Genomic DNA, 27318 nt, shown 5'->3' with positions numbered 1-27318 from the left:
TGGTAGTCATGCCCAGAATACATGACATAAAACTGAGTTGCATGAGCACCTGGGTGGCTCAGTGGGTTAAGCCTCTGCCTTCGATTGGGTCATAATCTCAGGGTCCTGGGATCGAGCCCCACATTGGGCTCTGGGCTTGGTGGGAAGCCTGCCTCCCTCTCTCTCTCTGCCTGCCTCTCTGCCTACTTGTGATCTCTCTCTCTGTCAAATAAATAAATAAAATCTTAAAAAAACCCAAAAAACAGAAAACCGGAGGTGCATTCTACAAAACACTATTCTAAGGAAATATATGCTGAAATGCTTAGGGATAAAGGGGCCCATCTATAATTCACTCTCAGAAGATTCAAAGGAAAAAAAAAATCTACACACGTATACAGAGAGAATGAAACAACAAACAAGACAAAGAATAAAGAACTGCTGAGCCTGAATCTCAGGTGAAGGATATACAGAAGTTCTAGCCAGCAGTTCTCCCAGGTGGTCCAGAGCCCCAGTGGCTTCCCTCTAAGGATCTGAGAGGTGACACTACTTTTGTACTACTAAGGTGTTTTCCTTTCCATTTATTCTCTCACAAGTGCACTAGAAATTTTTCCAGAGGCTATACAGCATGTGACAACACTGTCCATGAAATATGACAATATCTGGAACATCTGCTTAAGTCAGTGAACTAGTATTTTCCAAAGGCTAAATATTACAAAACTATGCGTCAGTGAATGTAAGGTAGCCAAAGAGGTCCTTTTTTTTTAAAGTATTTTATTTATTTATTTGACAGAGACAGAGAGAGATCACAAGCAGGCAGAGAGAGACGGGGGAAGCAGGCCCCCAGCTGAGCAAAGAACCTGACGCGGGGCCTGATCCTAGGACCCCAAGATCACAACCCGAGCCAAAGGCAGAGGCTCAACCCACTGAGCCACCCAGGCACCCCTAGACCAATAGGTTTTAATAAGACTGTACAAAAAGTTCAGTGGCATGGTTTCAGACTCCACAACCAAGTTTTCATTTTGTTCATTTTCTTCACTACAATATCAACAAGGAATAGTCACAAGTAGCTAAAAAGACTACTAACATACCCCCTTTCCCAATTCTATGTGAAGACTCTTCTTCACAGACTTAAATCCAAACAACCTACTGGCCAGACTGAGTACAGAACTAGGAAAGAATTCAGCAACAGTCTATTAGGCAACATGAAATGTGAAAAATGAAAACAATGTCACTTTTCTAACTAAAATGTTTCTGTGATGGAAAATAAACATACGTTTTTATGAAAAATACTTATGTCAACAACAGTAGCTTTATTATTGTTATTTAGATATCAATACTTCTTAAAAATTTCAGTATTGGGGCACCTAGGTGGCTCAGTGGGTTAAAGCCTCTGCCTTCGGCTCGGGTCATGATCCCTGGGTCCTGGGATCGAGCCCCACATCAGGCTCTCTGCTCGGCAGCGAGCCTGTTGCCCTTCCTCTCTCTCTGCCTGCCTCTCTGCCTACTTGTGATCTCTGTCTTTCAAATAAATAAATAAAATCTTAAAAAAATTTTTTTTCGTATTAATTTCCATATAGTAAATACTGATGGATATAATGCACATAAACAAATCTTGCTTCGGGTCTTTGATACTTTCTTTTTTCTTTTTTAAAGATTTACCTTTTTGGGCGCCTGGGTGGCTCAGTGGGTTAAAGCCTTTGCCTTCAGCTTGGGTCATGATCCCAGGGTCCTGGGATCGAGCCCTGCATCAGGCTCTCTGCTCAGCGGTGAGCCTGCTTCCTGCACTCTCTCTGCCTGCCTCTCTCCCTTCTTGTGATCTCTGTCAAATAAATAAATAAAATCTTAAAAAAAATTTATCTTTTTAAAATATTTTATTTATTTATTTGACAAAGAAAGACACAGTGAGAGAGGGAACACAAGCAGGGGGAGTGGGAGAGGGAGAAGCAGGCTTCCCACTGAGCAGGGAGCCTGATGCCAGGCTCAATCCCAGGACCCTGGGATCATGACCTGAGTCGAAGGCAGACACTTATCGACTGAGACACCTGGAACCCCAAAGATTTATCTTAGAGAGAGAGCGTGTGAGCGAGCGGGAAGGAGGGGCAAAAGGAGATAGAGAGAGTCCTAAGCAGATGCCACATTGAGTGTGGAGTCCAATACAGTGCTCGATTCCACAAGCCACTCAGGAACCCCTAGTTTGACACTTTTTTTTAAGAGAGTGAAGGAATCTTGGGGTTCAAATGTTTGAGAACCACTGCCTTATACTTTTCTTGCAAACTGAAGATTCTATGAAAATAAAATGTTATAAATACACAGCACTCTAGCCAAAATGGGGACAATATGAGTATAGAAATAAAAAGATGATAATGGACAGGATGTATTTCATGAGTCCACAATAATGTTTTAAAAACAAAGGTAGGAGGGTGCCTGGGTGGCAGAGTCAGGTAAGCCTCCGATTCTTGATTTTGGCTCAGGTTGTGATCTCAGAGTCTTGAGACAAGCCCTGCTTTGGTCTCCCCCCTCGGCAGGGAGTTGGCTTACTCCGTCCCTCTCCCTCTGCCTGTCCCCCTGCTTGTGCACATTCTCTAAAATGACTAAATCTTTAAAAGAAAAAAAAAAAAAAAAGGTGGGAGATAGGAAGAGAAAGAGAAAAAACAGAAAGCTCTTCATAGAAGAATGGCAGTGCATTAATGTAGAAGGAATAACACATTTGAAAAATCACCATTTTGCACCCCCCAATATAATGATAGAGGCAAGGGGTCATCATGGGGTAAATCACCAGGGTAAGACTGCTGAGAAACAGGAGCTCCATATATGTGAGTTCCAAGAATCCACGGGGTTCCTGCCAGAAAAGTGTGACCTAAACCTAATCATAAGGAACCAATCTGTACTCTGCAAAGTATTCAAGGACATGAAGAAGACAGGAAGGGCGGGAGGACCGTTGTAGAGTGAGATCATAGACTGAAAATAAAACAGAAACAGCTGTAAAGAACTTTTGGGCGGGATAACTGTGATGTCACTAAATTAATGCTATTGTCTCAGTGTGCTAAGGGTACTATGGCTGTGGGGAAAGAACACTGCTCTGTCTTTAATGAGTATTATTAGTATGGCCCAAAGGGTCTAGGAGTAAAGTCTTAGTTTATGTTGGTGAAGTATCAGAAGGTTTGACTAGACGGAAGAGAAAAGGTGGCAGAGAGGCAGGCAGAGACAGCCAGGGAAGGAGTAATAAGATATTGAAAGTTCATAAACTGAGGGAAGGGGTGTATGGGTGTTCACTGTGCTCTCAATTCTTCTACGGGTTTGAAATTGTTCTAAATTAATAAAAAGAAAAAAATAAATAGAGAACATTCTCAGGCTAGAGGTGCTGTAAATAAAAAGAATTCACACTCAGTTTTATTTTAGCTAATTCTACAAGTAAGAAGTGCTGGGCACTGTGGAGAACAGAGGTCATCCTTTTTTGGTTATTCCGCCCCCCCCGCACAGCATGCAGACAGTGGAGTCATCTCAAGTTGGGATGGAGACTGTAGGGCCACGAAGGCACCAGGATAAAAATCATACCATCTGCTCTGTTTTACAATCAGTAGGCACCACGGGCGTGCGTGCGCGCGTGCACACACACACACGCGCGCGCGCGCGCAAATGCTTCTGGTTTGGAATGCCTGTCACATGGCCAGTCCAAAGAAAGAACCTGCTATTTGGGATTATGTGTGATACAGAATTCTGAGAATCAACATGGCATTTTCTTCTTCAAAACATCTGTTACACTACAGTTTTCTTTATAATGGAATTTCTTTTAATGGAATTTTACTTTTATAACCAAACTGAACAAATGTATATCAAGAATAACTAACTGCTTTAAACAAATTCCATTTGCTCACAAAACAACTTATTGTTCATCTCAAGCCCTTCTACTATATGAAGGATGCAGGAAGAGTGTGAAGCTCACTAATTCTCTTAAAGCTTCCTGGGTCAACTTCTGGTTCCTAGATCTGAGACACAAGGCCCCATGTCTACGCTCATTGCTTTTCTTCAGGGATCTTAACATTACATTAACAGTAGATGGTGTTGAAGATCATCACGATAACATCACTCCCAGCTAATCCTTGGGCTGGACCCTGGTAATAAGTTCCTCACCCTTCCTCTAGCCTTGGAATATGTGCTCTGCCCACCGTTCCCACAGCAGCCATTTTCAAGGATGTAGCCTTGAAAGAATACGTGTTTTTGAGACTATCTGGGCTGTATACGTTACTGAGCCCAGTTAAGGGCTCTATATAAACTTTAAAGGTTTGGCAGATGAGTGCCGAGATTTACTCATGTTGTGGCTGCCCAAGACGAGCCCTGTAATAAGTTCCCTTACATATTAAGACTGCCACTACCCATCTGGAGTGGTATGCCTCTTTATTTTCTCTTTGCCCACCTAGTACTGGGGGTAGTATGCAAACCAAGAGATAGAATTAAGTTCAAAATCTCCTAATTTTGAGATATTAGATATAGAAGTATGTTGGGTCCACTTACTTTCTTAAATCTGACACTCATTCATACACTATTTGCAAATGATGTATTAAAAATACTGAATCTCAATCTCCACAGCAGCCCTCAATGATTGCCACCTGGCTCATAAACCTAAAAAAGATGTCATACTTCACTTTTTCTTGCTTTTATAAATTTATTCAATCATTTCTTACAACCAAGACACAGATATTGTTAGAAATGTTTGCCTTCCACCTGTATGCACTCTATACAGCCACTCTGAGATGCAGAGGTACATGTATCTGGAAGCAGGACTACCATACAATTTTGAAAGAATCCATAATACTTCCTATTCTTTCCATACCTACATTTTCTTCCAACTATGGTTTAATTTTGCTGAAGAGACCTTCTTCATTACCAGATAAACCTGACTTTTGTAGAACAGCCCCGGTCCACCTTCAAAAAAATACGCACTATCATAACCTGTAACAAACCCAGCCTGCACTCATCTGTGGCAGCAGCAGGTGTTAAGAGCTGCCATAGGTAGGACTTTAGAAAAGTTGACCAAGGGCTAGGACACAGACCATTTATTGTTAACAGTGAAGAGATGGGCATGCCCCCCAACTCTACAACACATCATCAGCACTACTCCAGCAGAGAGACAGAGGCCAAAACCCAGGGCCCAGAAGGTTAATGCTGAACTGGAGATTAAGGCAGCAGCTTGATTCTGGCCAGACAGGTCAAGCCTCAAGCTAGGTAGAGAGGCTTACTGCAACACATATCCAAAGTTCTTTTGCTTCTTGGTTTTCTTTTTATGAAAACCTATGATCCTTACCTTGGAATTCAACATGATTTCTGGAGCCCTGTACCAACGTGTGGCTACATACTCCGTCAGGAACCCTGTGTGATCATGGTCTGGATCTGCAACACGGGCCAAGCCAAAGTCACAGATCTAAGAGAAAAAAAATGGGACACCTTAGAGACGCTAATGAAATTAGTATCAAAACATCATAAAAATAAAAAAGATAATAGCAATAATGATGATGATAAGCAGATGCTACCATTACTATGTGGCAGAAGCTTCCCTGTTAATTCTATATGTTCATTTTTTTTTTTTTAAAGATTTTATTTATTTATTTGACAGAGACCACAAGTAAGCAGAGAGGCAGGGCAGGGGAAGCAGGCTCCCTACTGATCAGAGAGCCCGATGCAGGGCTCGTTTCCAGGACCCTGAGATCATGACCTGAGCCGAAGGCAGAGGCTTAACCCACTGAGCTACCCAGGCGCCCCTCTTTTTCTTTTTTTAAAGATCTTATTTATTCATTTGACAGAGAGAGACATAGCAAGAGAGGGAACACAAGTAAGGGAGTGGGAGAGGGAGAAGCAGGCTCCCCGCTGAGCCTGGGAGCCCTATGCGGGGCTCGATCCCAGGACCCTGGGATCATGACCTGAGCTGAAGGCAGACGCTTAACGACTGAGCCACCCAGGTGCCCCTATATACTCATTCTTATACAATCCTCACAACAACCTGGAAGGTAGTGATGACCATTCAACATGTTGGAGATGAAGAACAGGCTGGAGGACTCTGTTAAGAGGCATACTCATCTTTCATTATCTGCTTATCCCAAAGAAATCTTGCTTAGGTCACTTGACAAAAACTGTTCTGGGTAAAAATAAAGTTACCAGAAACTGCCCAGGGTCCTTTCTCGGGCCTACTCCTGCTGGTCCCTGAGGATAACACTGCTAGATCGGCTCCTTGACCTACACTTGCCTTGCTTCTCAGACTTTACTTCCTGCCATTCTTTTACCTGTTCCACAAATGTAGGTATCTCCAAAGGGTCTTTTATTTATTTATTTTTTAAAGATTTTATTTATTTGACAGAGAGAGACACAGTGAGAGAGGGAACACAAGCAGGGGGAGCAGGAGAGGGAGAAGCAGGTTTCTTGCCGCCAAGCAGGAAGCCTGATGCAGAGCTTGATCCCAGAACCTTGGGATCACGACGTGAGCCAAAGGCAAACACTTAACGACTGAGCCTCCCAGGTACCCCAACCTCCAAAAATTCTTCCCACTTTCCTCCTCTTCCATGTAGTCAAATCTACTCCCAAAGCCTTACGAAGTCTCATATGCTGAAGACGAATTTTTTTAAAGATTTTATTTGACAGAGAGAGAGAAAGGAGAGCGCAAACAACTGGGAGGAACAGCAGAGGGAGAGGGAGAAGCAGGCTCTCCACTGAGCAGGAAGCCCAATGCAGGGCTTAATCCCAGAAACAGGGGATCATAACCCCAGCCAAAGGCAGACACCCAAACGACTGAGCCACTCAGGCATCCCAAATACTTTGGTGCTACTCCAGACTCCCAAACATATGAAATTTAACTATAATATACAGTTGACTCTTGAAGAACATGGGTTTAAACTATCCAAGTCTGCTCACACATGGACTTTTTTTCAATAAAATATATTGGAAAACTTTTTGGAGATCTGCAACAATCCGAAAAAAAAAACTCACAGATTAACTGTGTAGCCTAGAAATACCAAAAAAATTAAGTTAGGTATTATTGCAGGAATACAGTGTATAATACATATGACATACAAAATATGTTAATTGACTTGATGTTGTTGGTTAAAGCTCCTGATCAATAGAAGGTTATTAAACTTGGGGGGAGTCAAACTTATACACAGAATTTTTTTTAATGAGGATTTTTTATTGTATGGGGGGGTGATGGGGTGTTGGTGTCCCGTATCGCTGTGTTTTTCAAGGGTCAACTGCACTTCAGCTCACACAACTGGAGGATGTTTTAATTCCTCAGCATCTGGAGAACTAACCTGAGAAAGCGGGAGACACGTTAATAAATACAGGCCAGAGTATAAGGCAAGGCAGCCTGGAAAACACACTGTTTTGGAGCATTACTACTTTAATTCAGTTAAGAATATAAGCCTGAGGGGCGCCTGGGTGGCTCAGTGGGTTAAAGCCTCTGCCTTCAGCTCAGGTCATGATCCCAGGGTCCTGAGATAGAGCCCCGCATCAGGCTCTCTGCTCAGCAGGGAGCCTGCTTCCTCCTCTCTCTCTGCCTGCCTCTCTGCCTACTTGTGATCTCTGTCTGTTAAATAAATAAAATTAAAAAAAAAAAAAAAAAAAGAATATAAGCCTGAGCTCAGGCCATAAAAATGGAGACAAGGAGGAAAGGACATGCTTAAGAAATATTCTTAAATGGATATCAATCTTTGCTTAAATATCCCAGAGTTGGGTGTCTCAACTCAACTTCGGAAAGCTCCCATTCACTGCACAAATGTCTTCCTCTAGCCTTGGACCCGGGGATTGCCATACAGTGCCTCTGATCCCACAAGTCCTGCAGCAGACTTCAACTACACCACTGAGGAAGGGTTATGTATCTGTGGCTGAACAATCACCATCAATCTACTGCATCTTTAAAAGAAGCAAATGTCACATCTGCTTTGCCAAGTTCCTCTACCAGAGGCAATTTTCTATGTGTATTGAGTGGCCTGATGAGGAAATCCTGGTCCTGCTCTGTAGCTCTGACACTAACTCTGGCTACTATACTCTCGTAACTTCAGTCTACATTAACATCCATCATAAGCACCACCCTCACCTTTCAAAGCTGGCTTGCCAATCAATGCCATTACACTCCTAATAGTAATGGGCCTGTAAGAGAACCTGGTTGATGTATGGCCATAAGCTTTTATGTGGGCTCACAGTAAATACTAACTTTGGCTTGGCTGATCTTGAGGCTTTCAATGTCCCTGGCACCCTGTTTGTTTCTTTCAAGCCTTTGCTACTAATTCCAGTGACACCAACTGCAGGAAGGCTTCTTAGTAGTCATACCCAGGAAGCTCACTAGCAACATGGTCCTCTTTGGCATGATTTCCAACTCAGAGAAGCAACAATTGATGATTTCTTCCTACAATCTGGAGGTGAGTCCTCTAAGCCATTCCGAGCCATCACCTGGCACATTGCCCTACCACCAATCTTTTTTAATTCTGTGGCTTGAATTCTTCAATGTATCTGTAACCCAGTTTTTCTTTTGAGAGCTAACACTTCATCTGATTCGAATTCAACCAAAGCTCACCATTCAGTCTGCCCTCTGTTGTATAAATGGACACCTAAAGCCACATCTTGAATTGTACGGAGAAGAAATACTGCATCTTGTCAGCCGTGCAAAACCAGCACAAACCCCAAACCATGGTCACAGATCCTTCATTGCCCCCATGCCTGATAGGACAGAGACTGGATGGGTCTAGACTTGATACACAGCTCCTCACTGGCTAGCTGAAAAAAAAAAAAAGTAAGTCCCAGATAGATTTAAAAAGCCAGAATATAAGAAATTCACAGATGAGGGAGGCCATGTACTGAAGCTGATGTTTCTATGGTCCTCCTGGACTGTGGACGAAGAAATGGAAGCTATGTTTTAGAGGGGTTGATTACATTCCTAGTAATCTACAAAGACAGGGGACAAGTGGAATAACTTTATACACAGTCATGGCATATATATTTTCTAAAAAGGGACACATCATTATAACCCCATCCCCCATGTTCTTCTTATAAGGTCTCTGAACTTTTATCAAGAGGACAGGATCTATCTTCCCTCCTCTTGAATCTGTGCAAAACTTTTTAACAGCCTGAACCAAGAGAACATGGCAGAAGTGATACTATGTGACTTCGGAGGCTATTATAAAATGCAACACGACTTCCACTGGGCTCTCTCTCTCTCTCTACTGGGGTACCTGGAACCCTCAGGAGGGAACCCAGGACACCTGGGCTGTATGTGGCTCTTCCAGGTGACAGCCAGTATCAATTGCCAGGTACATCAGAGGATTCCAGTCCCTAACTTCACATCTTCTAGCTGATATCCAGATGTGGGAGCAGAAACCAATCATCACTGCTACCCTTTGACTAATTCCTGATCCACAGAAACAATAAGCTAATACATGATTACTATTGTTTCAGACCACTACTTTTCAGGTGATTTGTTACAGAGGAAGAAACAGCTAATACAGCGGTAGTGGACACACTACTTTTGGTGGGACAGGCACTCTGAGGAGGCCCCTCTGAAAAGATGCTAACTATGGAAAGACAGGGGGAAAGCCAGAGCATGCCCTAAAGAATCTAGCTGGGCAAGTATGAGGGGCATAGGTGGCAACTAGACCTGAAGCCTCCTAAAACGGCTCTTGAATTGACTGCTTCCACATCTCAACTGTCACGACCTTAGCTGAGATTCAGTTTAGTTTGCTGGAATTAGGAAAACTAGCTTGGTTACCTGCCTGCAAGCTAATTCATCCTTTAGCTTCCTGTCTAAATGCTGCTTCTAAAATATAAGTCACCTTTCTGGCTCAAAATCTTTAACCAATCCCCTTCACCTACTGGACAAAATGCAATTTTTAAAAAAAAAAGATTTTATTTATTTGAGAGACAGAGAGAGAGAGAGCGCACATGAGGAGGAGAAGGGTAGAGGGAGAGGGAGAAGCAGGTTCCCCGCTGAGCAGGGGCTTGATCCCAGGAACCTGAGATCATGACCTGAGCTGGAGGCACATGCTTAACCGAAGGAGGCACCCAAGCGCCCCGAAACCCTAATTATTTAAGCATAACCTTCAAGACTATTCACATGCTGCCACCAAACTATCTTCCTAATCTCCTCTCTCCTACCGCCTTTTCTGCCCACATCTGCTCCTACTGACTCAATACTACATCTGCATTTATGACCTAACTGTGCAATGACCTTTCCACTGAGTGCCCTATCCATTCCATTCCCTTACCCTAAATCCAGCTTGAATGTTACCCCTTCTGAGAAGTTCCCCAGAAATCAACAACACCCCACCCAAGAACTCACTGCTCACTTTTCCAAACTCCTCTAATACTCTGTTAGACACATATTAAAGTATCTCCCACAATCCATGACAGCTGAGCATATGCTCATCTCCCCAGCTAAAAGATTATCAAGTCCCTAGAAAAAGGCAACACTTGACTGACTGGTTATTCCTAAATGTTATATACATAATGGACACTTGATGTTTAGTCAATAAATGACTTACTTCACATGTTTATGAAGCACAACTGGAGTGGATTAACTGGCACAGACTCTAGTGGTGACCATTTTTCACAATATCTGAATTACTGATAATCTTTTAAAAAATAAAAATCAAGGGGTGCCTGGGTGGCTCAGTGGGTTAAAGCCTCTGCCTTCAGCTCAGGTCATGATCTCAGGGTCCTGGGATCAAGCCCCATGTCAGGTTCTCCGCTCAGCGGCGGGCCTGCTTCCTCCTCTCTCTCTGCCTGCCTCTCTGCCTACTTGTGATTTCTGTCTGTCAAATAAATAAATAAAATCTTAAAAAAAAAAATCAAGGTACAGAATTACCAGGGTTAATATCTTATGTTAAACAATTAATGTTAGTAAAATTACACCATTCCGGGGCACCTGGGTGGCTCAGCGGGTTAGGCCGCTGCCTTCAGCTCGGGTCATGATCCTGGGGTCCTGGGATGGAGCCCCACATTGGGCTCTCTGCTCAGCAGGGAGCCTGCTTCTCCCTCTCTATCTGCCTGCCTCTCTGCCTACTTCTGCCTACTTGTGATTTCACTGTCAAAAAAATAAATAACTTAAAAAAAATTACACTATTCAAAGTGGCAATATTGAAGAAGAAGGAAAAATTAAAAGCTGGAATTCCTAGTATTCCTTTACTAGGAAGGACAACATAACCTATCATGCTGAATGGTGCAATACAACTATCTTCTTAGGATTAAAATTAAATGTGCAGTTGTTCTTCCTCATCCTCTCCCTGCAGAAAATCCAGTCCACCCTTAAGGGGTTGGCCATGTGACATAAGGATCTCTGTGGGAGAACCACAGTGGCCCATGGGGGTATGAGGAACCCAAGCAGAAATAAGAGGGAGCTCCAGATCAGGGAATGGATGTGTGAGATGAAGAGGGAATTCATATGGGGAGGCAGCAGCAGCCCACCTAAGGTCTGAGAGTCTGAGCAAAGTGAGCAGAGGATCCATGGATGATACTGTACAAACCAATTATTTCATTGGAAGCTGCAAAATGATGATTTTTCTAGTTTACTATTTGTTCTGCATTAACTAGCTGGCATTCTTTTAAAAGAGCCAATTCTTCATCAATTGGAGCTGTTTACCCTGATGCACAAACCATACTAGAAAGACAGGAAAATGTTTCATCCCTTTCATTTAGTGACCGATGTTCAGAATAGTAAGTTGGTATAAGGGTGACCTCGTTTTACTATTTATATCCCCCCAGCCTAGCACAGGACATAGACCAGTAGGTTCTCAAAAGTTATTGGTTACAATTTAAAATACAGAGGGAGATGTGGGGTTTAAACCTCTAGATTTCACAACTCTATTCATAGTCATCAATGAAAAGCTCATATGATTTAAAAAACAGACCTAGCCAAATTTATATGGTATTGACTAAAAACTACAAAGGTTACAAAATTAAAAAAAAAAAAATTCATCATAATTCCATACAAAGGAAGGTATGGACAAATTGCATATGGTACAAGAAACACAAAATGAGCTCTAGCACTTCTACCTGGCTACTTTATAGGCTCTGCAAACTCAGATTTTCATTAAACAAAGGAAACCCCAAAGATAGCTTTCATGTCCTGTGTTCCAGAATCCTCCTTCCTAGGCATAACCAGAACTAAAAAGGCTATGATACTAGCAACCTGGGACTCCAACTGCGATTTCTGTGGGCTCTGTCTAGCGAACATTAAGGACACAGACTGCTAGAGACCTAATTCCCCTGGTAGTACCACTAGAAATATGCCAGCATAATCTCCAAATAGATCTACAACCCTTGTGTTTCTGTGGCCCTGAGAAATAAAATGGGAGTCTATAAGAGAGGCTCCCAGAAGGTTCTAAGAGGACAACATCTATTTGTCTCAGGGCTTCAAATAACAAGTGCAAAGCATGTTTATGGAAGTGAGAAAGAAATCTTACTATTGTTGACCGTGAAAAGTTAAGTCTGAAGACATTAATAACAGCTGATATCCTGAGGGCTCAAGAGTAAGAAATACTTTAGTTAACAGAAACCAATGGAAAAAAGGAAGAAAATGACATGACTGTCTACTTGAAAATTCAAAAAACCCTAAATGACAAGAGGCAAGATCACCGGTTATAAACTTTCTAGGCACAGGGACCTGTAGTACAGGTATCATGGTCACCCCAGGGTACTGAGGATGTGATAGATACAGTGATTTCAGAGCTCAAGCAAACAAGACCCTTCTCCCCATTGGTGCTCTCAACTCTTATATACACACCTAAACTGTCACTGTCCCTTGACCTACCTTTGGGACATGCTCACCATGACAAATCAGAGATGACAAGCCATACCTCCTGAATATTTATGCCCATGTGAATTAAGCACACCCCATACATACATTTCAAAATGTGGGTGAATTGCACTATTTTAAATATCTATATAATCCCACTGTGTTTCTGAACTTCTGTGTTATTCTGGCTTTTGAAAACAATACACAGATTGTGTGGATGGCCAACAACACAGATCAATGTGGGTATAAATTTTGGTAAGTATGAATAAAATGGCCCTAGGTAAAGAGAAGCCCACAAACAGTGAACAGACAAAAAAGTAGTCTGGTTCTGTTTGTTTTCTTTTTAAGGATGAGCATTTTCAAACAAAGTTAGGAGTCAACTTTTCCCAAAAATACTATATACTGAAAATACTGATCGAGAACATCTCTTCAAAAACAAACGGAAGCAATCTGTCATAACAGAGTTGTAGTAAGAAATAGAAAGAAAAAAGGAAGAACTAGGAGACAAAAATACTGTAATTTTTCAAGAAAATCACTAAGTGGCTATTCCTATGAGCAGCTTCATTCCTTTTGTGCCCACCTGGCTTTTAGCTGCAGATCGATGGGAAAGGATCTGGTTACACCCCACGTAAGACAAGAATCTAATTCTGTCAGATCCCAAGAGGTGACAGAGTCCAACCAAACTATATCTAATGTAGGAAGCTACCCTCTACTACATCTCACAGAATGTTGGTCACCCTGTTTCAAACACTCAATGATAGTGAATAAGCTAATCGACTACCTGGAGCAGAACCCACCGCCTTTTTTTTCAGATAGTTCCAGAAGGTTCTCCAAGATCTACCTTCAACCAACAGCTCCAGCTTAGTATCAATGACTTCCTAATTCTCATCCAAAGCCGCAGCCACACAAAGCAGGCCTCAGTGTTTATCCCTTAACTTCTTATTTCCTTTCTGTTGTTCCTTTTGCCTACTATGATACTCTTTGCTCAACACAGCCACTCCCTTACTGAAAGCCTGCCCATCTCTAGAGGACAAGCATGGACACCACCTGTTTCCTGATGCCTCTCAAAGCCCCAGCCAGAACTAACCCACTCTCTCCTTTGCATTTGTACACTATTCTTTTCAGTATCTCAGTTACAGCAGATATTATTACAATAATCTATTGTTTATCAGACTTCTGACCTATGAGTTTTCAGATTGCAGAGACAGACACTCCTCCCTCTCCCTTGCCAGGTACTCCTTAAGGGCTTCTCACAGGAATGTTTGTTAAACTGAAGTCCAAGAAATGATCACTTTATACATCTAAATGCACTTTTAAAATAGCTCTGAGATATAATTTGCATACCACATAATTCATCCACTTAAGGTATATAATTCAATGGTTTTGGTATTATACTCACAGGGCACGCAACTGTTACCCCCTTCTAATTTTAGAAAATTTTTGTAACCACAGGAAGAAATCTTGTATCCATCAGCAGTCTCCCCAATCCTCCCCAATCCCACCTGCCTAGGATTTTATTTTATTTTATCCACTTCCTGTGCTACAGATTTATCTATTCTAGATATTTCATGTAAATAGAACCAAGACTGGCTTCCTTTACTTACATAATAATTTTCTAAGGTTCATCCACATTATAGCATATACCAGTATTCCATTTCTTTTTATTCCACTGTATGGATCTACCACATTTTAATTATTTACCATCAAATGGATATTCAAACTGTTTCCACTTTTGGGCTATTATGCTACTTTAGATTATTTGTACACTAGTTTTTGTGTGGACATATTTTCATTGAGTGAAATCCTTACCAACACTTATCACCTGACTTTTTGATTACAGTCAACCTAGTATGTATAAACTGGTATCTCACTGTGGTTTTGACTTGCATTTCCCTATGACTTATGATAACAAACATCTTTTCATGTACTTACTGGCCATTTGCCTAACTTCTTTAGAAAAATGTCCATTCAGATTCTTTGCCGAATATTAAACTGGGCTATTTATTTTTAATTGTTGAGTTATAAGAGTTTTTCATATATTCAAGATATAAATCTCTTATCAAACACATGATTTATAAATATTTTCTCTCATTTTGTGGGTTGTCTTTTCACTTGATGGTTTACTCTGTAACACAAGTTCCTCATCTACATGAAATCCAATTTTTGGGGTGCCCTGCGTGGCTCAGTGGGTTAAGCCTCTGCTGTTGGCTTCACCATGATCCCAGGGTCTGGGATGGAGCCCCGCATCAGGCTCTCTACTCAGCGGGGACCCTGCTTCCCCCTCTAGCTCTGCCTGCCTCTCTGCCTACCTGTGATCTGTCAAATAAATAAAATCTTTAAAAAAAAAAAAAAAATCCCAGCTTTTTTCCCTCTTGTTGCTTGTCCTTCTGGTGTAATGTATAATAGGACTGCCTAATGCCAGATTGCAGAGACTCACTCCAATGTTTTCCATTTCCATTTAGCTTCTAAATTTAGGTCTTTAGGGGCACCTAGGTGGCTCAGTCAGTTCGGCTCAGGGTCCTGGGATTGGCTGGCAACTGGCTCCACACTCAGCAGAGAGTCTACTCATCTCTCCTTCCCCCCTGCCCCTCCCCTGGCTCATGCACACACATCAAGTGCATGCTTGCTCTCTCAAATTAAAAAAATTTATGTTTTTATTTATATATTTGACAGAGAGAGCACGCAAGCACGAGAGAGCACAAGCACAAGACAGCACAAGCAAGAGGAGTGGCAGAGGGAGAGGGAGAAGTAGGCTCCCCACTGAGCAGGGAGCCTGAGGATGCCAGGCTCAATCCCAGGACCCGGGGTCATGACCTAAGCCAAAGGTAGACGGTTAACTGACTGAACCACCCAGGCTCCCCTCAAATTAAAATCTTTAAAAAAAAAAAAAAAATTTTAGGTCTTTGATTTGTTTTGTGTTAATTTTTATACATGATATGAGCATATATTCAGTTGTCCCAGCACTTCAATCATTTGTTGAAAAGAATGACTTTGGTACTCTCACCAAAAATCAGTTATCATAACATACAGGTTTATTTACTCACTGATTAATTGATTACTATAGTTTTGTTAAGTTTTGAAATCAAGAAGTGTGATAAGTCCTTCAATTTTGTTCTTTCATACGATTTTGGCTATTTTGGTTCTCTTGAATTTCTATATGCATTTCAGGACCAAGCTGTCCATATCTACAAAAAAGCCACCTAGAGCTTTGTCAGGGATCACACTGTGTAGATCAATTTGGGGGAGCTCTGCCTCCTAAATAGTGTTAAGTCTTGCAATCCAGACACTGCTATCTTTCCATTTATCTAGGTCTTCTTGGATTCACATGCATTTTTATCAGACTGAATCCACATTCTTTCATATCTAATACAGCCTTAGATTTCCCTCCTTGTTTAGCTCTGCTACTGTTAAAACAAATATATGTTTGCAAATGCTGCCCATTTAAAAAAAATATTTTATTTATTTGTCAGAGAGAGAGCACAAGCAGGGGAGCAGCAGGCAGAGGGAGAAGCAGGCTCCCCAGTGAGCAAGGAGCCTGATGTGGGAATTGATCCCAGGACCCTGAGATCACCCAGGTGTCCCAAATGCTGCCCATTTTTATGAGAACTCTGAGGACTCTAAGGATCTAGGGTTTTTCACATTAATTGGGAACATCCTAACTACTAAAGTCATAAAGGCTAAGTTTTCAGTTGTTTTCTGAGTATTCTTTGTATAAAACTTATTGAAGAAAAAGGTTACCAATGAAATGATTTTTTAACTTATACATAATGCACATGATCCTGCTTTCATATATGTAAGCATAAATGTACACATGTATGTAAGAAAACAGCAAGAACTCTGGAAGAAAATATACCAATATGTTATAGTGGTTACCTCTAGATGGTAGAACTGGATGGAGAAGAGACCTAGCGCTTTTTACTTGTGTGTGTGTGTGTGGGGGGGTACATAAAAATGGTTTAAGCCCAGTGAAGGAGGACTGTTTTTCCCCCCAACATGTATCACCCTAAGAGTAAACAACCGGCTGACCTTGAGATCGCAGGTGGTGTTGAGCAGCAGGTTGGAAGGTTTGAGGTCACGATGCAGTACATTAGCTGAATGGATATATTTTAACCCTCTGAGGATCTGGTAAAGAAAATAGCAGATATGGTCGTTGCTGAGGTGTTGCGTCTTCAAGAGCTTGTAGAGATCTGTTTCCATGAGGTCCTGTACTATATATCTGTTTAGACAGGTTAAGGTAACAGAGCAAATTATCTGGTTACACTTAGCAAAGCACACTGAAATCAAAATGAACCTTCTCCCCAAACAATCCATTATTATATCATGAGGCCTGCAAGGAAAATGAGAAACTGATGAAAATCTGATTTACCTCTATGGAAGGAATCTGAAATAGTTAACCTTCTTAAGTCCTGTGGAAAAAATAGCCATTAATATCTGCCTGATATGATCAATAACAGGCCTAGACTGAGATGAGACAGGCTGTTAATACAAATACTGGATAATCTTTCATCCTAGTCCATTGTCAACAAACCCTCTCCAAGGGTGGCCAGCCGGCATCATACACTCCCCTCTTCTCTTTGGCCCAGCAACAACTTCTTTTTTTTTTTTTTTAATATAATTTTTTATTTTTTATAAACATATATTTTTATCCCCAGGGGTACAGGTCTGTGAATCACCAGGTTTACACACTTCACAGCACTCACCAAAACACATACCCTCCCCAATGTCCATAATACCACCCCCTTCTCCCAAACCCCCTCCCCCCAGCAACCCTCAGTTTGTTTTGTGAGATTAAGAGTCACTTATGGTTTGTCTCCCTCCCAATCCCATCTTCTTTCATTTATTCTTCTCGTACCCACTTAAGCCCCCATGTTGCAACACCACTTCCTCATATCAGGGAGATCATATGATAGTTGTCTTTCTCCGCCTGACTTATTTCGCTAAGCATGATACGCTCTAGTTCCATCCATGTTGTCGCAAATGGCAAGATTTCATTTCTTTTGATGGCTGCATAGTATTCCATTGTGTATATATACCACATCTTCTTGATCCATTCATCTGTTGATGGACATCTAGGTTCTTTCCATAGTTTGGCTATTGTGGACATTGCTGCTATAAACATTCGAGTACACGTGCCCCTTTGGATCACTATGTTTGTATCTTTAGGGTAAATACCCAATAGTGCAATCCAGCAACAACTTCTAATGTCACTGTTCTTTTACCTCCCTTCTTGTCTCCCCTCCTTCTCCTGAAGAATAAAACCTTCGGAAACACAGACCTAGAACACACTACTACTAAATGCAGCCTTCTAAGTGCTTGACTCTTTTTTTTTTTTAAGATTTTATTTATTTGGCAGAGAGAGAGGAAGGGAAGCAGGCCCCCTGCTGAGTAGAGAGCCTGACGCGGAACTCGATCCCAGGACCCTGAGATCATGACCTGAGCTGAAGGCAGCGGCTTATCCCACTGAGCCACCCAGGTGCCCTATGTGCTTGACTCTTAATTAAGGTTAAGATCTTAAGTAAATGAGAGCATTGGGAAGTCATGCTAAGGGGCTCACGCTGCCTTTACTCCTCTTGCTTTCTTGCCTACCCACATATCTAAGCCACCTAGAATTTTATCTGTGGATGATTTCTTTCTTACAGAAATTACATTCTAGAACTCTTTAGCTTTAACTTCACCCGATTATTATTTCATTAGCAGTATTTCTGTGTATCTCTTATTCATTTCTGTGTAAATATTATTGTATGTCCCCTACAGATTTATGTTAGATGAGACACAGTATGGGATTCAGAAGAAACAGAATTTGAAAACTTGTCATCTTGAAACAGACTTGATTTTCCTAGTAAAAGGTAAAGGAGGACAACAGGTGGTAGCAGGAGGCATTTCACTTAACACTACAACTTGATAACAGAGCTGTTTAAAAAAATGGAAAGGGCTGGGGCACCTGGGTGGCTCAGTCATTAAGCGTCTGCCTTCGGCTCAGGTCGTGATCACAGGGTACTGGGATCAAGCCCCGCATCCAGCTCCCTACTCTATAGGAGGCCTGCTTCTCCGTCTCCCACCCCCTCTGCTGTGTTCCCTCTCTCGCTATGTCTCTGCCAAATAAATAAATAAAATCTCAAAAAAAAAGGGGGGGGGCTGCCTAGAGACAGTGAGCTGCCTGTCCCCAGCTGGGCAAAAAGCAAACTGGGAAAACTGGTAGGAATGCTGTACTAGCCTGAATAGTAACTTTTCTCTGGCAGACTCTCTTCAGATACTTAATGCTTCTATCTTTCAAATGCAGTCTTTAACCACGGAGCATTCTCTGGACCAGATTTCTAAATGCTGCTGATAGTTAATAACGTAATTTCAGAGCTGAGTCAAATTTAAAGACCATGAAGGCTAGGCTAGTACCTTAATAATGAGAAAACAGACCTAAAGGTGAATGACATTGTCAAGATCAGGACAGTCTGGATTTGACCAGGTGATATCCAGCACAACCTCCTTCTTACTCTACTATTCATTCCCGCTCTTTTTACCTCAACAAACAATATCTAGAATGGAAAAAACATGACTGGAAATGGTGTTAAGATTTTCCATAACTATACTTAACCAAAATCTTTACTGGAATGGACAGTAAATAATGGACAGTAAAAATACAGGTTCTAAAAGACACTAAAAAGAGTTACTGACAACTCATAAAAATGAATCAAAGAAAAAAATTATACAAGTCTAATAGCAAGCAGATTACAATTTTCCCTTTAATGTGGTTTATATACTTTTCCTTTACTCTGATAAATCCAGGTATTTCAAGTTACATTTCTTCAATAAGGTGATCAATCAGTGGAGGCAGCTGTCTGAAAAGGATACACATCTTTCATTTGCTCAATGGTTGGTGCTCGAATAATGTCATTGATTCCAATGATGTTCTCATGTCTGAAGCGCAGTAAGATTTTTATCTCCCTCAGGGTTCTCTGGCAGTAGGTCTGGTGTTCAAAAGGACTGATTTTCTTGATAGCTACTCGAACTTTGTTGACATTATCATAAGCAGAGCTAAAAAAAAAAAAAACAACAACAAAAACAAAAAGGAGGGGGAGGGGAAAGATGGCATTTAAAATAGTTTAGGAACATCTTGGCAGAAAGAATAAAAATCGGTAAAGTATTAAATGTTTAGCACTCTGGGTAAATACTTGTTTCATACAGGTGAAGGTAGCATGTATATTATCCACAAAAAAGCCACAAGCTAGGAAGGATGTAGCTGGCACAATGCAAAACATACTCAATCTCAAACTTAACACAGAGCCCAGCCCCGATAAACATGTAGATGCCCACTGTCATGAGCCCCCGAACATGGTTTATGCCATACACCCATACACAAAACATTTTCCCAGTTTTTAACAGCAACTGCATTTTGGTGAGAGTAATCATTTGTCTCCAAAACAACTTCCTATTGTATCAGATTCCTCTGACTCAGCAGCAACATTCAAATGACCATCAACTACATTTTCAGCCCCAACAAAAATGGACCCAAGAGGACGCCTTCATTGCTTGAATCTACTTTGTCTTATTTGCAAAATGACATGACTCTTTCTTCTTTTTTAACTGCTTTTTTTTTTTTTTTAAGATTTTTCTTATTTATTTGACAGAGATCACAAGGAGGCAGAGAGAAAGGGAAGCAGGCTCCCTGCTGAGCAGAGAGCCCAATGTGGGGCTGGATCCCAGCACCCTGGGATCATGACCTGAGCCAAAGGCAGAGGCTTTAACCCACTGAGCCACCCAGGCGTCCCTAACTGTTTTAAGTAACAAATTAATGTAGGCTCATATAGTGCCAGGACTGACGTCATATAAATGATAAGCACATTATTCTTGAAGAAAAATGGTGGTTCTATGTGTATTAAGGTGGGTTTTAACCATAAAACACAAAAGCTATAGGGGGAAAAAAATCACATTTTAAGACAGTACTGGTAAGATAGTGCATGGTTTTGAAACCTACTGTAACACATTAAAAAAAAAAAAACACCTTGCCCTTCAAAGTTCTTTTCATATACCTAATTACATTTTGTCTTCACAATATCTTTAAAAAGTAGAGGACAGCAATGTTTTTATGTACATTGCCCAGGTAAGATTCCCTTAGATATAGAAAGAATAATTCATTTACCCAAAGGACTAATATCCCTAGGCCTTCTTTTTCCAAAGTACCTTAGGTTTATGTCCTCTTCTCAGGAAGCTGTCCTTCCATCTCACTCTATCTGGGTACATGCTGCACTGACAGGCTGCCACCAGTGGATGAGTCCCATCACTTAACTAAAGTGCTACTCAAACTGTGGTCTCCAGACCCTTGCATAAGGATCACCTGACATTCTTGTTAAAAGTGCTAGTTTCGGGGCACCTGGGTTGCTCAGTTGGTAAAGCATCTGACTCTTCATTTTGGCTCAGGCCACGATCTCGGAGTTGTGAGATTGAGCCCTGCAGCCACTGGTGTGCTCAGTGGGGAGTCCACCTGAGAGTCTCTCTCCCCCGACCCCCACTCTATCTTTCCCTCAAATAAATAAATATTTTAAAAATTTTTAAAAAGCTAGTTTCTGTGCCCCATCCTAGGCCTTCCTTTTTTTTTTTTTTTTTTTTTTTTGGTGCACCGTTCCTGGAAGTACTGCAATACCAGGTCGATGCGTGGAGTGGACGGAGCAAGCTCCTACTCCATCTCCCTGCTCCAAAAATCCATTTAATATATTGTCCTCGGATAGAGGACGTATCAGATATTAAACTGATAAGAACAGATACTACACTTGATCTTAGCCAAAAGGCCGAGAAGCGAGAGGCCTTCCTTTTTGAAAAAAAAAATTTTTTTTTTAATTCCAGTATAAGTAATGAACAGTTTATGTTAGTTTCAGGTGTACAACACCTGATTATGCTTCAACAATTCTACGTGGTACTTAGTGACTGATCATAAGTGCCCTTTCACCTATTTCATCCGTCCCCCCCCAGCCACCTCCTCTCTGATAACATTTGTTTTCTATATTTAAGAGTGTCAGGGTTGGGGTGGGGAGGGAGTAAGAAGAAAGAGTTTATTTTTTTGCCTTTTTTCTTTGTTCACTTCTTTTGTACCTTAAATTCCACATATGAATTGAATCATACAGAATTTGTCTTCTCCTATTTTTAAAAAATATTTTATTTATTTGACAGAGAGAGATCACAAGCAAGCAGAGAGGCAGGCAGAAAGAGAGGGAGGCAGGCTCCCTGCTGAGCAGAGAGCCCGATGTGGGGCTCGATCCCAGGATTCTGGGATCATGACCTGAGCTGCAGGCAGAGGCTTTAACCACTGAGCCACCCAAGCGCCCCAAGTCTTCTCTTATTTCACTTAGCATAATATCCTCTAGATCCATCCATGTCACTGCAAATGACAAGATTTTACTCTTTTTTAAAGGCTACTCGACTAATACTCCATTGTATATACACACATTGTCATCCACTTACCTACTACTGATGGACAACTGGGTTGCTTCTGTAGGTTGGCTATTATAAAAAATACTGCTATAAACATAGGAGTACATATGTCCTTGAATTAGTGTTTTCATATTCTTTAGGTAAATAGTAGTGGAATTACTGGATCACGTGGTAATTCTATTTTTAACTTTTTGAGGAATCTCCATACTGCTTTCCAGAGTGGCTCTTACTTTTTTTTTCTTCAAAGCACTTAACCAAAATATTAGGGTAATCTCCCAGCGCCCCCCCCGCAAAGACTTTGTTTTATTTGTCAGAGAGAGAGCACAAGCAGGGAAAGTGGCAGAGAGAGAAGCAGGCTCCCCACTGAGTAGAGAGCCCGATGTGGGACTTGATCCCAGGACCCTGGGATCATGACCTGAGCCGAAGGCAGCAGCCTAACCAACTGAGCCACCCAGGCATCCCAATATTTGGGTAATCTTACAACAAAACCTGTAACATATTCTTCAAAAAAAGAGTTCTAAGGGCATCTGGCTGGCTCGGCAGAGCATGTGACGGACTATCTCAGGGTCATGAGTTGGAGACCCACATTGGGTATAGAGATTACTAAAAAAATAAACTTAAAAAAAAAAAAAAAAAAAAAGGTTCCATAGCTATCACACAGGGCCGGCCCAGTTCTTTCCAAACTGACTTCAAGGTCTGACTTAACAGAATTCAGGCAGAAGCAATAATAATTATGCCTTCAATTTTGTGATGGTTTTATGTATTTTAGAGTGAGTGAGTTGGAGGGAGAGGCAGAGGAAGAGAATCTTGAAGTACACTCCCCAGTGAGCGTGGAACCTGGTGCGGGGCTTAATTCCATGACCCTGAGGATCACGACCTGAACCGAAACCAAGAGCTGGATGCTCAACCAACTGAGCCACCCAGGGGCCCCACTGTGATGCATTTTAATCTTGAATGTTACCACTCTCTTTATGATCAGTACTCTATTTAATCTTTTCTATAAGAGCTTTCCATTTTAATAAGTATCAATACCTGGACCACTGAACTGAAGCAGTGCAATAACACTGACAGGCAATAAAACATTGCTTGTTTCCTCAAGTGCTAGAAATACAAAACAGTAAAATTGAAAGTTTTTTTTTCTCAAATTTGTGCTTCTGTATGGTATTTGTCAGTCTGCTTATTCTGAGAATTACTGATGCAATGCTGTAGAACAATGCTGTAGGAGGCACTTTACTTTTACTTACCTCAATTCTCCCACACTACTGTTAATATATTGCACTTAGGTGCCCTTGATACTTTGATATGAAATATATTTCCTTAAATAAAAGAATCACTACTCAAATCTTTGGTTTGTTGCATGAGGGCCTAAACCACTGATTTTTAGCTCAGCAGGCAGAGGGATATGTCATTCAAACAATCCAATTTGATAATGATAATGAATATTTTTAGAAATTAAAACTCATTTTGGGTAATTAAAATCATAGAGCATGAGTCCACCAAAAGAGAATTTACAGGTTAAAATATTGGTTTAAACTCAACATTATAAATTTCTTATTTTACTGAAGCAGGGCAGTTAAACATGGCCATAAAATTTGCTTCTGAGCACGACTGTTGGGGGGAGGGGCTTATGGTTAACATGCCCCAGCAACTGTATCAACACTAGTTGATAAAATAACCAACTGATCCCTTTTAAGGGAGAAGGCATGAGATCCTCCTCATTGGTTCCCACTTGAAAAGACGACACGACTCTGTCCATGGAGTTGGGTCATTTCCTATCGGTTTTCTAGCTCCTTTTTGTTTTATATAATCTGTCATAGAACTGGTCACAAATACTCTTTTTGGAAATTAAAACTCTTTTCCATATTCTTCCATAACAACTCTATATTTACTCATTTTTCCTTGGATTTCTCAGTTTCGTTTTCTATATTCTATTTTGCTGTATCTTATCATAGACTTTTTGGTGTTAGCTTTTGTTTTAAAATCACTCTGGCATTACCAACTCTTTTTTTTCTTTCCTCTAAGAATTTAATCTTTGCTCACCTCCATCTCCCTCCACAACTGATACCATGCTACAACTTTTACTTGAAATGTGCCTCTGTAAACAATTTATGGGTACAGTTTAGGACCTCAATCAGTATGTGATTATACTGTCTTTGGATGAGTTGATTTTAGATATTCAAATTTTTTCTTTGAACTGATAAACTTGCTCTTTTCAAAATCAAAAATTTAAGTAAGTTGTTCAATATTAAGGAAAGGAAAATCTTAGGGTGCCCAGGTGGGTTCATCAGTTAAGCATCTGCCTTCAGTTCAGGTCATGATCTCCCGGTTCTGGGATCAAGCCCCACACTGGGCTCCCTGCTCAGCAAGGAGTCTGCTCCTCTCTCTCCCCTTCCCCCTGCTTGTGCTCTCTGTCTCTCTCAAATAAATAAAATCTTTAAAAAACAAAAAGGGAGAATCTTCCTAACTCATCTCTATAAGGCAAATAAACTTTAACAGTAAATAAAAACTGATGATGAAAAAGAACTAAAACTAAAACTAAAGACAGAGGCACCTGGGTGGCTCAGTCAGTTAAGCATCTTGATCTTGGCTCAGGTCATGATCCCAGGCTCCTGGGATGGAGTCCCGCATAGGGCTCCTTGCTCAGAAGGGGAGGCTTCTTCTCCCTCTGCCTGTCACTCCCCCCGCTTGTGCTCTATCTCTCTGACAGATAAATAAAATCTTTAAAAAGGGGGGGGGGGTATGACCACTATGGAAAACGGTATGAAGGGACCTCAAAAAATTAAAAATAGAACTATCATACAATCCAGTAATTTCATTCTAGGTATCTACCTAAAGAAAATGAAAACACTAATTCAGAAAAATATGTGCAACCATTCTTCAGTGCAGCATTATTTACAATAGTGAAGACAGGGAAATAACCTAAGTGTCTGCTGAAGAATGGATAAAGATGTGGGATATATGTGTGTGTTATGAATATATATGTACATATGTATATACACACATTTCACCTTTAAGTGGAATCTAAACAACAAAATAAAATAAAACCTAGACTCATAGATACTGAGTAGTAGTTGTCAGAAGGGAAGGGGTTGGGGGCAGGGTGAAATGGGTGAAGGGAATAAAAAGATACAAACTTTCAGTTTTAAAATAAATGTCATGGTGATGTGATGTATAACATGGGGAATACCGTTAATAATACTGTATGAATTTTGCATGGTTAACACATGGTAACCAGAACTATTGTGGTAATCAGTTAGCAATGTATACAAATGTTACATCACTACAGTGTATACATGAAATAGAGTACTGTTGGGCACCTGGGTGGTTACGCATCTGACTTTGGCTCAGGTCGTCCTGGCATTCCCCCTCTCCCTCTGCCCCTCCTCTCACTCATCCACATGCTCTCTCTCAAATAAATAAAATCTTTTCTTTTTAAATTAATTTTTAAAAAGATTTTTATTTATTTATTTGACAGACAGAAATCACAAGTAGGCAGAGAGGCAGGCAAAGAGAGGAAGGGAAGCAGGCTCCCCGCCAAGCATGGAGCCCGATGCGGGGCTTGATCCCAGGACCCCGGGATCATGACCCGAGCCGAAGGTAGAGGCTTCAACCCACTGAGCCGCCCAGGCATCCCTCAAAAAAAAAAAATCTTAAAAAAAAAAAAAAAAAAAAAAAAAAAAGAAGAAGAAGAAGAAAAAGAGAGAGAAGAATTGAATACAGAACAGAATACTGTCAATTATATTTCAATTAAAAAAATTTTAAGGGGTGCCAGAGTGGCTCAGTTAGTCAAATGTCCAACTCTTGATTTCAGCTCAGGTCTTGATCTCAGGGTTGTGAGTTTAAGCCCTGCACTGGGCTTCATGCTGAGCATGGAGCCTACTTAAAAATAAAAAAATCAGGGGTGCCTGAGTGGTTGAGTCGTTAAGCAGCTGCCTTTGGCTTGAGTCATGATCCCAGGGTCCTGGAACAGAGCCCCACATCCGGCTCCCTGCTCCTCAAGAAGGCTGCTTCTTCCGCTCCCACTCCCCTTGTGTTCCCTCTCTTGCTGTGTCTCTGTCAAATAAATACATAAAATCTTTTAAAAAACTAAAATTAAAAAAACTAGAAACAAATTTAAGGGGAAAAAAGAGACATGATAACAAGGAAAAAATTAAACATTTCAAGATGTCAAAAAGAGTGATAGTGGTTTAGGGGCACCTGGGTGCCTCAGTCAGCTAAGTGTATCCCTTCGGCTCAGGTCACGATCCCGGACTCCTGGGACTGAGCCCTGTGTGGCTTCCTGCTCGGTGGAGAGCCTTCTACTCACTCTCCTTCTGTATGCCACTCTACTTACATGTGCTCTCTCTCAATCTGTCAAAAAAAAAAAATAAATAAATTCGTGGTTTATGAACCTACATATGTGATAAAATTGCAAAGAAAATACACAGAAATGAGTGCACATTTTAAAATTAGTGACATATGAATGAGTTCTAGAGTGTATCAATGCCAATCTCCCAGCTATGGTATTGTGTTGTAATGTATACTGTAATGTATGATTGTAACACAAGATGTTACCAGCAAGGGAAACTGGGATTTCTCTGTATCATTTCTTTTCTTTTTTTTTTTTTCCTCCTAAGATTTAATTTATTTGAGAGAGAGAGAATTGGGGGTAGGGTCAGAGGGAAAGGCAGACTCCCTGCTAAGCAGGGAGCCTGATGCGGGACTCAATCCTGGGACTCCAGGATCATGACCCAAGCTGAAGGCAGTAGCATAACCAACTGAGCCACCAAAGTGACCCTCTCTGTATTATTTCTTACAACTGTATGTGATTCTACAATCATCTCAAAATAAAACGTTAAATTTAAAAAAGCATCTAACAACAGGGAAGTCATTATTCATAAAGTGAAAAACTCTGCAGCTGAGAAAGAGTGAATAGAAAGATCTTCGAGATTGTTAAGTGGAAAAAAAGCAAGGTCCAGCAGTGAATAACATGCTATCTTTTTCTAGTAAATAATAAAAGATATATATTAATATATTAATATTTGCCTGTGTTTGCATAAAGGAAGTCTGGAAGGATACACAAGAAAATAAAGGATCGGGGCGCCTGGGTGGCTCAGTGGGTTAAAGTCTCTGCCTTCGGCTAGGGTTGTGATCCCAGGGTCCTGGGATCAGGC

The 27318-nt window shown here is 41.0% G+C and overlaps 1 protein-coding gene and 1 non-coding gene across 2 annotated transcripts in view; both read right to left on the bottom strand.

Annotated features, from left to right (window-relative positions):
- Positions 1-5212: 5212 nt before the first annotated feature.
- Positions 5213-27318, bottom strand: part of MAPK1 (mitogen-activated protein kinase 1) — a 74062-nt gene continuing 51956 nt past the window's right edge. Inside the window, exons 2-4 of the mRNA XM_059409919.1 lie at positions 19592-19774; positions 16772-16961; positions 5213-5398 (exon numbers count right to left, since the gene is read on the bottom strand). Coding sequence (XP_059265902.1) covers positions 5213-5398; positions 16772-16961; positions 19592-19774 — 559 coding nt within the window. The remainder of the gene's footprint in view (positions 5399-16771; positions 16962-19591; positions 19775-27318) is intronic.
- On the bottom strand, positions 21347-21537 carry LOC132024070 (U2 spliceosomal RNA). The gene has a single exon (XR_009406179.1). It is a non-coding gene; the product is annotated as a U2 spliceosomal RNA (small nuclear RNA).

Source organism: Mustela nigripes, chromosome 8, assembly GCF_022355385.1.
Source record: "Mustela nigripes isolate SB6536 chromosome 8, MUSNIG.SB6536, whole genome shotgun sequence".
NCBI lineage: Eukaryota > Metazoa > Chordata > Mammalia > Carnivora > Mustelidae > Mustela > Mustela nigripes.
This window is presented reverse-complemented; position numbering and strand designations above follow the sequence as displayed.